Consider the following 11,838-nt stretch of genomic DNA (forward strand, 5'->3'; position numbering starts at 1 on the left):
ATATACATGAACTACCAAGCATGAAACAAAAACCACTTGTGGACACTCGCGTGTCAAAACAACCAGCCCAATCTGAGTCCGAAAAAGCATGTAGGTCTGGCGGCAACGATCCCCCCTTGGGATAAAACAAGCCAAGATGTAAAGTGTCACTAAGGTAGCGGAAAATCCTCTTGACAGCCTGCCAATGCTTAGACCCTGGGCTATGCATAAATCTGCTGACCTGTGAGACTGCAAACTGAATATCCGGCCTCGTGTTGCATACATAAATGAGGCACCCAACAGCAGTTTGGTAAAGAGTTACATCAGCAGGATCACCAGAATCATGTAGACTCAAATTCAAACCTGTTTCCATGGGAGTGGCAATAGGTTTGCAATCCTCAAGTCCAAACTTACATAGCAATGTCTCTATGTAACTTTTCTGACACAAGGCAATACCACCATCACACTGCTTAAACTGTATACCCAAATAATGATGCAACAGCCCCAAATCTTTCATCTTGAAAGTAGCATTCAAATCAGCCTTAAATTCAGCAATATGTCTCTCATTTGGTCCAGTGATCAGCAAATCATCAACATAAAGAACCACAATGAGAAGTACATCACCCTCACGCTTTACATACAATGTGCTTTCTGTTGGACTATTACGAAAGCCTTGTTTGACCAAATGAGTGTCAGCTTTCTCATACCAAGCACGAGGAGATTGCTTAAACCCATACAAAGCCTTGTTACATTTGCACACTTTGTCCTCTTGTCCTTTTATGACAAAACCGCGAGGCTGCGTTACATAAACTTCCTCAAATATGTCACCATTCAAGAAAGCAGTAACAATGTCTGATTGATGTACATCCCAACCAAAATGAGCTGCCAATACACATAGAAAACGCACAGTAGTCATACGACAAGTGGGAGCAAAAGTCTCTTCATAATCTATGCCTTTTTGCTGTGCATAACCCTTTGCAACAAGTCGAGCCTTATGGCGATCGATCTCACCATCCGGCTTGCATTTCAACTTGTAAACCCACTTCGTACCAATGGCCTTTTTGCCAGGAGGCAAATCACATAAAGTCCATGTGTCATTTTCTATAAGTGCATCATATTCTGATTGCATGGAAGCCATCCAATTTTCTGAATTTTGTGCTTCATCAAAAGTCAGAGGCTCCTCAACATCATGTAAGCTAGACACAGCCAAAGCATAACAATCTGATGCATAAGATGCATGGCGAGAGCCTAAACGAGTACGACTAGACAAAGGTGCATCCAATTTACTGTCACGCAAAGTGTGCACCAGCCATTTTGGCATACCTCTAGCCTACTCATTTTCAGCCCTTTCCTCATCAAGTACATCATGTACATCTGCATCAGTAATAATAGGCTGATCTAGAACATTTTCAGAAACCCCCATAGGCTGTACATTTGCCTCATTGGAACTTACATTCGTATTTCCACCACTGAAAAGAGGCAACAAAGTGTCATAAATGTCCTGTGAGCTTACATTATTGTCTCTAGTACATGACAGCAAGGGCTGAACAGAATCTTCCACAAACACTACATCCCGAGAAACCAGAATACGTTTTGTTTGCGGATGATACAACCTGTAACCTTTGCTTTCAGCTCTATAACCAACAAAAATACATTTGACAGCCTTATCATCCAATTTTCTGCGCTGCACTTGTGGCACCAAAGCATATGCCAAACAGCCAAAAACACGCATGTGCTCAATAGAAGGTTTTCTATCATGCCATGCTTCATATGGAGTAATAGACTACAAAGCTTTCGTAGGACACCTGTTAAGTACATAAGTGGCACACATAATGGCCTCAAGCCAAAAAGAATGCGGCAAAGCTTGACTTTTGACCATACATCGTGCCATTTCCGTCAGTGACCTGTTTTTCCTCTCAGCAACACCATTTTGCTGAGGTGTATAAGGCACTGTACACTGGTGTTTTATCCCACGACTAGCCAGAAATGCAATAAATTCATGAGACATATACTCCCCCCCTCCATCAGAACGGAGGGTGCCCATAGTACATTTCGAGACATTTTCAGCCATAGCCAGAAATTGTTTGAAGCACATAAAAACTTCAAACTTCGCTTTAAGCGGAAATACCTATGCATGCCTGGAGTAATCATCTATGAAAGTCACGAAGTACAGGTAATTGCCCAAGGACGGAGTTTGCATGGGCCCACAAACATCACTATACACAAGCTGCAACCTGCATGTGGCCCAAACTAAACCATGCTTTGGAAATTTAGAACGTTGCATCTTACCCAAAATACAGCCTTCACAAACATGTTTGACAAGAGGCAGCAAAGAAGCAACCATATCAGATTTCTGCAAATGCAGCAAACTGGCAAAATTCAGATGACCAAAACGTGCATGCCAAAGTTTTGCATCTGAAATAGCCCTTGAATCTGCAACAGCATTTGCAAAATTTTGTCGACACTCGTCATACAAAGTGAGCTTATACAACCCACGGCACGAAAGGCCAGATGCAACAATTTCATCACCAAAACTGAGATCATGAACTGTACATCTGTCATCCACAAATTTGACTACAAGTCCAAGTCTAGCAAGTGCGGATGCAGACAAGAGATTCTTCTTGATCCCAGGTACATAAAGTGCATCAACAACTGTGAAGGAACTGCCATTAGCAGCAATGAGCACAATCTTTCCAACTCCCCGAATTGGATAAGAGGCGTTGTTGACACAAGTGACTGAATTCCCATGAGGGACAGACTCAAGAGAGGTAAACAATTCACGATGTGAGGTAATGTGCTTTGTAGCACCACTGTAGAAATACCACACATGTGAATCTGCAGCAATTGACAAGCATGCATCATGGACAGCAGGATTGTAAGTGCACTCTGCGCTAAACGCTCATTCTGCATCAACATCAGCAACACAGTCTCCTTTCACAGAAGACTCAACAATGGCTGCATTTGTAGTGGAACCAGCATTTGCAGTGAAACCACCCTCTTTCTTCTTAGCCTCTTCGGCCTTCAACTTAGGACACGACTTGATTAAGTGATCATTGGCTTTACAATAATGGCAACGCATCTTCTTTTTGCCCTTATCACAAGAATTGCCAGACGAAGTACTGTCAGCAGAAGCATTAGGAACAGAATTTTTGCCACTCGCAGCAAAACCATAAGAAGTGGCTGCATTGTTGTAACCACCCTTTCTTTGAGAAGCAATAAAAGCATGTTCAACTGCACGCTGCCTAGTCCTGTTTTTTCTAGAAAGTGACTCTTGCAACAGCAATGTGCATAATGCATCAAACTTGACAACTTCAGGATTTCCTTCGGTCATCAGTCTCCAAGTACTAGCAAAAGTCTGGTAGGAATCTGGTAAGGCATCAAGAACAGTCTGCACAAGGGAACTGTCTGAAATGACTTCACCTGCAGAAATAAGCTGCTCATTGATATCCTTGACACTAGCAAGGAAAGTGTCCATATCATCTTCCTCATGCATAATCTTCGATTCTAGCTCTTTACGCAGCAAAGCAATTGAGGAACAATGGTGCGCTTCACAGACAACACAATCAATGCATGAGCCTGCGCATCCTTAACATCCCAACGAGCTTGTTCTACCGTAAGCGAAACAACTCTAACAGCTGCAATCCTTGCAGCAAGACCTGCAACATCCTCAACATAGCCTACATCCTCAGAACCAGGACGTACATCAATGCCCTGCACAATGTTCCAGACACCCTTTGACACAAGAACATGTTGCATCATATAAGCCCACATAGGGTAGTTGTCCCCATCCAACCTGTCCTCAGCAGCAAACATCTTGAACACATCTGTGTTGTTGTTGTCAGGCATTGTAAATGCTGCACCTGATGTGAAAACTGCCCGAAAATAGGAGAAACGGAGCGGGAACAACCTGTGCTATATAGCACAAACCGTAGAAGACTATAAGGCACCTGTTATGCAGAAAACGGCACTGACAGAAATTCTACACAAAATGACGAAATAGCCTGTGCAGTACTGCCTGTAGTGGAAACGGAGGCCGAAATGAGCCCAAATCAAAATTCTGCGCACACCTAGCTCTTTGAGCTTTCCCAAAAATTTTGTCGACCTGCGAACGCTCGCCAAAGCTCACTGAAATCGGAGAAAGTGAGCAGGCTTGTGCTGGAGCAGCTAGCGACTAAGCCCGAGAGGACGTGACCTGCTCTAATACCAATTGTTGGAATTAGGGTTGCAGAGAAACACACACAGCTCGGAGAAGACGAAGGAAGCTCAAGGCACACAATAGAGAGTGTTTTACTTAGTGTGCAATGGAAAGATAGATAGCCCTAGAGTGATGGGCGTATATACAATGCACGAAGGAAAAAACCTCCTAAAGAGGGAAAAAATTACCGACGGTCCTAGTGTGTTCACACACATCACTACCACATGTATATGGTAACAATAGTTACTTGGTCAAATTGCCCTACCTAGTTCCCAACAAAAGTGACTTAAAATAATAAGTGAAAAATGTCAAAAATAGAAAAAATAGGTTTTCTGCTCTATAAAATGATCCTGATGGAATGTGATAAGAATGTTGATGATCATGATGTGTGCAACCGGAGGATATGCATCTAATCTAAGTGTCTGGACATGCACGGTCTGCGAACAGACTCACAAAAGTGCCAAATCACTTCCTATTCTAGACTGACTTGACTGAATTGAACCCTGGTCATGTTATAGCTTGTCCACGGACACATAGGGTTGGATGCGTCACGTGACAGTACATGTGCTAGATGTGTTGTTCCTAGTGCGTCAGTACTATCAATCAGTGTCTGCTAAGATAGTTATGGCCTTTGTCTGTTTTGCAGACGTAATCGAGGGCAATTACAATGCCTTCAAGAGGGGGGTATGTCACAAACCGGTGACGTGGCATGCCCAGATATTCCCACGCTAGTTGACAGCAGGTATGCGGAGACCATGCTGACATGGCAGTCCCGGAATTTCTGACGGAAAACGTGGAGATGGTGCTGACGTGGCATCCGTACGGAAAAGCAGCTTTTAACGCAACTGATGACATGGCAAAACGTACGGAATTATTGATTTTGCGCTCGCTGAAAAATTGGCAGCTTTTGGAGATAAGTTGCTTTATTTTTAAAGGCTTTTTACTTGAAGCTTTTGGGGCTCTGCTTTTGGGCATCCCTTGTAACCTATAAATTAGTGGGCATGGCCTCACTTCTCAAAGCATCGGGACGCAAATTCTGAGAGTGAGAACCCTCCCACTCTCTTGTACTTTGAACACAGATTAATAGAAAAAGAAATACCGAAAGGGGCGCCAGTCTTTGGGGCCAATATCTCTAGGCACGGAACTCTGCCAGGCCATGTTGAATCAATTGTGAACTGTGAACTGTTTTGAAGTGAATCTCTGCTGTGTCGCGGAAGAGTCTTGACTTGGCCTGTCCAAGTTTGTTACAGACAGTACATCTAGCTAGAGAACTACACTCTACCGTATCTCAACTGTAGTTTGTTCTTAAGTTTAATTGTTATCAGATTTCAAGTTTCTGTACTGCTGATTCACCGCCTCAACGGTGGCTTGCCGTTACATCTCTTGTCCACTGCTATTTCGGTTCAGTTTGCTGTTGTTGCAGTGTTCCACTACCTCGCTAGTGATTTACCAGTTACATTGAGTGGCAGATTGTCATATAACTTGCCAGTTCCAGTGGATTCTTAGGCACCATTCATTGAATCTGCCCTATATCTCTCATCACACATGTAACATTCATGCCAAAACTCATATGAACATTTTATCTACCATACGGTAAACTCATTCACAGAAGAAGAACTTGCAAGACTTCAATTAGAGCTTTATCTTCTTCACCAGCTGACAAAATAATGAAAAAGATTTTGCATACCATAAACACGGCCAGATGAGCCATGATTACTTGAATCAGCCTGGGGTGCTCGATTGCTGCCTTGTTCTGATCCTTTCACTCTTCCCTGTCTTTTATACACAAACCTGCCGATCCCATTTTTTGGAACCACTTCCTTGCTCTCCTGGACAATATGTGGTCGCTGTTCTTCTCGGTTTACTTTGTGTGTTGAAAAGCATCCTCCCATGGTGTCAATGCATTTGACAATAGCGACATGAGACGCAAATGATCCACTGCAAGCAAAGAAAACATCCCGTTTAGAGTGTCATTTAGTTCACACAACCCGTCACTGCCTCATACTATGTCACTTTACTTGAGGCTACAATCAACATATCCCCATGGAGCAAGCGACATTCAGACTAAAAGTCAGTCTACATCAAGTACTAAGTCAAATTCTACTACACACTGGCTGTGCAGGAAATTGATAAGGGACGGTCATATGAAAGACCCTAGCATGTTGCAAACCACAGTCAAAGACACGGGACAGCATCTGCCTGGAAAATAGTAGATGATTGAAAGAGAGCACAGGAGGATGCCCACTTTTTTTTTCCTGGCAGGATCTACCTGCTGGGTGTAAGCTATTCGCTATGTGCATGCCTTTTTGGGAGAGGTTAGTCAAGAGTTCCTAAGGGGCTCTACCAATTTTTCAGAAGAAGGGCTTCAGCAGTACCTGTCTCCCCTTCAGGTGGGTGTCATCATGACACAGAAAAATGGTAAGGAAGGGGGGCCGGGGGGGGGGGGGGGGGGGGGGGGGGGGGGGGGGGGGGGGGTTTCTCCCATGTACCTTCAGTTGTGGAATATGGTGTTCTAGATCTACACTAAAGGACAGCATCGCCAGCATTGTAGCTGTAGATTTTGGTTTTCATTATGAGCCAATGAAGAATTAAAGAAAACCTTCAAAATCTTCTTCAAGCACGACTTGATACAGAAAGCAAACGCTTCTTGCTACAATAAATGCAAAACCCCTTTTCTTCGAAACCGAAAGCTTCATTCAAGCGCAGCTTTGAAGTGAGTTTTCACCTCAAAGAACTTAGTGCGCGATGTAGCAGTTCCTGCGCAGAAGACAAGAAGGGCAACTAACCGTGCTTACTGGCTTTCTGATGTCTAATATCCTCTGACGGGCAGGCTTCATCTGATACATTCGCTTTCCATCAAGCGCATCTGCTGATAAAGGGCGAAAGACTGCGGGAGTTGGTGCATGCAAAATCTCTTAAATTATAGACCAGCCACAGCTTTCCGCAAAACGTGTCACAATTAAAATTGCGGCCTTCACCCTACTCGCATTTAGGGCAAATTGGCAAAAATGTTTGCATCCGATGCAGGCAGCATTCAATTTGGCTTGATGATTAGCGTCTCTGATGCACCTTCCCACCATTAGCGGAAGGAATCGCGGATGTAGCAGCTAAGAAGTGTCTAGTTTCTGCGTGATTTGCAGGTCAGAGCTTTCGATACAACTACGGCAAAAGTAAATTCTACAATCGCCGGTTTTGCACCTTCTAACGACTAGCAGGTTTCATGCACCATCTCGTCAGCAGGAAAGTTCGCCGAAGGTTGTAATTTTGCACAAAAGAACTGATCGGAGTTAAGCCAGTTGCAAGAGGAATTGTCAGGTGTTTCTCTGCGCCTGAGGCATTGCTGAATGCAATAGCCTCCAAATGTCTGGCTGGTTTTGCTTGTCTGCGTTATATAAGGCGGGGCCCTAGCTAAGTCTGATGGCCAGCAATGTGCGCACTGAGGACGAAATGATCGGGACCTCTCAGAATTCGCCACATGCCGGCCATCGTCGAACTGCCCAATTGCAACTTGACAGTGCTCATTTGTAGTGTGAATTTCCAAATTGAAAATGGTTGTAATTCCTTGATTTTCGACATCATAATTTGGACAAATGCAGTGAGGGAATAGGGTTGCTAGAGTCGAGGACGTTGTTTTTACATTTGTGTAGGGTCTGCATGCCTCTTACTCCTTTCCCCTTTGCTGGTAACTTTTTCTACTTGCTTTCTCACCCCTTCCCCGTGGGAGGAGAGAGCCTCATGGAATTGCAGGAAGCACTGCGCAACGGACTGGTTCATTCAGTCCAAGCCAATTCCCAGGCACCAGCACATCCAGCTCATATCGCCTCAAATCCTCTATTCCAAGCTATGCCCATGGGGGTCGCATCCATTTCCACTGCATCTGCGTAGGACCTTGCAAACTACAAGGGAGTGAGATTCTGGCCCCAACAGCTGATATATGCAGCAATGGTAAGCAAGCCTCACTTCAACCTGCACCCCCAAGCAATGGATAACTCTGGTATGCCCTCTCCGTCCCAACCTCAGCTTCAAATACCATGTAACGTGAGTAACCCCCATGTTATTCTATCGTCGGGCTTTAATCCTTTAAGCATTAAGGAAGATATCAGAGAGTTTTCAAAACAACTGCATCAAGAGCAAGATTTTGAGACAAAAAAAAAATTCAAATGAGAGCAATGGGGGTGACGGCCCCTCTCATATTCAAAACCCCCTACCTTAACGAGAAGAGGAACATGCAGAAGGAGCTTACAGTGCCTCTGAATCAAACAGTGAGCAGGAAGCAGAAGCATCAGTCATCATTCCTAGCAGAGACCTTGAACTCTAGCATTCTCAACTCCAGGACAGGGTTGTCATAGGTCTGTTGCATGGAGTTAGGCCCTCTATGGAAGCACTAAGGACATGGATGGTCCAAACAAAAACATTAAAGTCACTCATGTGTAGTACTTGCCTAACAACTACTACCTCTTCTTTTGTGAAAACTCTAACTCATCTCTGCAGATCATCAGCCAAGGTCAATGGCTAATTAGGAACTCCCGCCTTTCAATATTCAATTGGTACTAAAGCTTCAACCCAAGAGGGCCCAAACCAACTAAGGCTCATGTGTGGGTGGACTTCCCAGACCTCCCTGTTGAACTCTATCCATGGCTTAAGAACATAGGAGCTAATATAGGCAAGGTCCTAGGTCAAAGATCAAGAGTAGGGTTAAACCCCAAATGGATCTAAAAGCAGACCTGAAGGCGTTGATTCCTATCAAAGATTCATATCGAAACCCTCTACATCTGCAACTAGTGCTTTATAAAAACCTCCAAAATGCCCGCTTTCATTGCATGAGGCAAGGGCATTACATTAAGGACTGCCTTGATCTAAAACCTCATTATCCCCCAAAGGAGACCTCTTATGAAAACAAAGACTGCTTACAACGAATGCAAAAAAGAAATAGTGCCAAGAGCAGCAAAAACCCCAAACCAACTATGAACAGAAATAAAAACAGTTTTAGCCCTCTTCTGCAAGAGGTATTTGATCCTTTTAGTTATGACTTGCAAGAGGAGGATGCAAATAAGATAGAGCAACCTGAAGATCAACCAAATTTGATGGTAAGAAGGTGGATGATGAGTCACCTCCTAACCCCTTCAAGCAAGCTGAACAACGAGCAGGCACAGAAGATCTCAACCCTCCTTGGTAGTCCTATGAGCCAAGCAAGGGGATTGTCCTCTGCTAAATCTTTAGATTCTGAAGAGGCCTCAGTGCCAAATACTCAGTTCAAGGGTAAATCTAAAAGCTTTTTGAATCTCAACTTCAGGAGCATGACAACTTAGACAAAGCTAAACTAAGTAGTGATTCATACAAATTAATAGACATTTTGATGACTAAAGCTGAAGAGGAGAGGCTCCCAATGGCTCCAAACTTCTCCTTTAAAAGAAAGAAGAAACCCTCCAAGGATCCTACCAGGGCTTCAGTCTCACTGGCTAAACCAGCAAAGAGCAGTAAAAAATGTTGGAGTGGTAAAGCCCAATGTGCCATGCCTAAGTGTTGGGCGACTGGAGACTACTAGGAACTAACACTGACCATTCATTCTACATAAAAGAATAAGGACTCATAACCCTAACACTATTGTGTGTTTGGAGTCCACCCAAACCTGTGTCTCCTCTCTTCTCCATTGCTGCACACGCACACACACGCTCTCGCACGCGCTCTTCAACTAGTATTAGAGCTCAGGGATTGGGAGCACCATAGGAGCTCAGCGGGGAGGCAAGTGGAGAAGCAGCAAAAACTACAGCACGGTTTGGCAGATCTATTTTGGTCTATCAAAACGTCTTCATTTAAGCTGATTCCCATAGTTTCGGCATCCACATAGGATGTATGTTTATGCGGTTAGTGCAGTATTGGTGTGCATCTACTGACCTACTGACCTGCCATTGTTGGCATTGTTGTCATCTTTATGCGTATGCTTTTGACAGTGTTCAGTTGGTCAGAGACATTCTTCTGGAGTTGGAGACATTGACAGTGACAGTTATTTGAGATTTTATCTTGCCGGTTTAGCCACTTTGATCAGCATTTCAGTCATTGTACACATTTGTTTTGGGTTCAGAAGTCAGTTTTGCAAGGGAGACTCTGCCGAAATTTTTCAGGTTTTCTATCATCTTCTTTAGTGGAGCGGATCTATCACTTTTGTTCCTTGTCGAGTGATGGCTTCATCATCGGAGAACTCTTTGTTCAACATTGAGAAGTTAGATAGCACTAACTTCCCATTTTGGAAGGAACGGATTTACAATGTCTTTGTACAGAAGAAGCAGATCCGGCCAATAAAGATGAAAGGGATAAAACCTGAGGATATGGATGAGTATGATTGGCAGGAGTTGGAGGAGCTTGCCAGGTCCACCATCATGTTGACTTTGTCAAAGAATGTGTACTTCAATGTGAACATGGAAAAGACTAGTTATGAGCTGTGGAAGAAGTTATGTGACTTGTATGAGAAGCAAAGTGCAGCATCACAAGTTTATTGGCTGAAAAAGTTAGTTGATTTGAAGATGGATGAGGGCACACCAATGTGCAACCATCTCAATGAGTTCAACACAATTTTCAGTCAGCTTTCTGCGCAGGGGAGTCAATTTTGACAATTCGGTCAAAGCAATGTTCTTGCTAGTTACGCTACCAGAAAGTTGGGATACTTTTCGCACAGCCATAAGTAACTCAGCACCTCCTGATGGTTTAACATGTGCTGATGTTGAGGGCAGTTTGCTTACTGAAGAGGTTAGCTGGAAGAATCTTGATACTTCTCATGGTACCAGAAATGCTCTCGTAGTTCGTGGTTGATCACAAGAAAAGGGTAAGCAGAATCAGAGAGGAAAATCTCGTAGAAAATCACATGGCCGAAAAGACATTGAATGCTATCATTGTCACAAAAAGGGTCATATGAAGAAAGACTGTCGAAAGTGGAAACAAGAGAAAGGTAAAGACGAGAAGTTGGAAGAAGGCAAAACTAAGGAAAGCAGTATAAAGATTGAAGAGATCAACAGTGTTTTTGTTGAAGATTCTGATGGAAATATTTATCTCACATCTGCCATGGATTCAGCATTTTTGGTTGCCACTGATGACTATGCTTTATAGGATTGGGTTATTGACTCAGGTGCATCGTTTCATGTGACTCCTCACAGAGAGTGGTTCAGTACATATGAGGCAGCCTGTAAAGGTTGTGTTCGTCTTGGCAATGATTTTGCTTGAGACATAGTTGGTGTTGGCGATGTGCAGCTAAAATTTCAGAATGGTTCTTCATTCATGCTCAAGAATGTGAGACATGTGCCGAAGCTTACCAAAAGCTTGATTAGTACAGGACAATTGGATGACGCAGGATATCACTGCACATTTGGTGATAGTTCGTGGAAGATCACCAAAGGTTCTTTAGTGGTAGCACATGGTTCAAAGTCTAGGACTTTGTACATGCTACATGTATCCAATGTTAAAAACCATGTAATTTATGTAACCGAGCAGCCAAGTGTTTCTTTGTGGCATCGCCGATTAGGACATATGTCTCAAAAGGGAATGAAAATCTTATCTCGTTTTGGTTATGTGCCTGGCTTCAATTTCTCAGACTTTTCAGTTTGTGAGCATTGTCTTTATGCTAAACAACACAGTCACCACACAAAAGGGGAAGCACTCGAAAAAGTGAGCCA

The 11,838-nt window shown here is 43.5% G+C and overlaps 2 protein-coding genes across 5 annotated transcripts in view; one reads left to right on the forward strand and one right to left on the reverse strand.

Moving 5' to 3' along the window:
• The window catches only part of LOC147417556 (uncharacterized), a 116,505-nt gene extending 108,860 nt beyond the window's left edge, over positions 1–7,645 (reverse strand). The window contains exons 1-2 of one of the 4 annotated variants that reach the window (XM_086507203.1): positions 7,373–7,645; positions 5,862–6,112 (exon numbers count right to left, since the gene is read on the reverse strand). In XM_086507203.1, coding sequence (XP_086363329.1) covers positions 5,862–6,066 — 205 coding nt within the window. In that variant the 5' untranslated portion in view covers positions 6,067–6,112; positions 7,373–7,645. Of the gene's footprint in view, positions 1–5,861; positions 6,113–6,899 lie in introns of all 4 variants that reach the window. The other 3 variants (XM_086507202.1, XM_086507200.1, XM_086507201.1) reach the window with 3 other exon arrangements.
• A 1,349-nt stretch (positions 7,646–8,994) lies between these two features.
• LOC147417557 (uncharacterized) lies at positions 8,995–9,483 on the forward strand. Its single transcript, XM_086507456.1, has one exon. The coding sequence runs from the start codon at positions 8,995–8,997 to the stop codon at positions 9,481–9,483; it is 489 nt and encodes a 162-aa protein (XP_086363582.1).
• The last annotated feature ends 2,355 nt before the right edge of the window (positions 9,484–11,838 follow it).

This window comes from Adiantum capillus-veneris, chromosome 30, assembly GCF_014529385.1.
Source record: "Adiantum capillus-veneris isolate H3 chromosome 30, ASM1452938v2, whole genome shotgun sequence".
NCBI classification, from domain to species: domain Eukaryota; kingdom Viridiplantae; phylum Streptophyta; class Polypodiopsida; order Polypodiales; family Pteridaceae; genus Adiantum; species Adiantum capillus-veneris.

Coding starts and splice junctions, on each gene's coding strand:
- LOC147417557 (XM_086507456.1), top strand. CDS start 8,995: ATGAGGCAAGGGCATTACATTAAGGACTGCCTTGATCTAAAACCTCAT.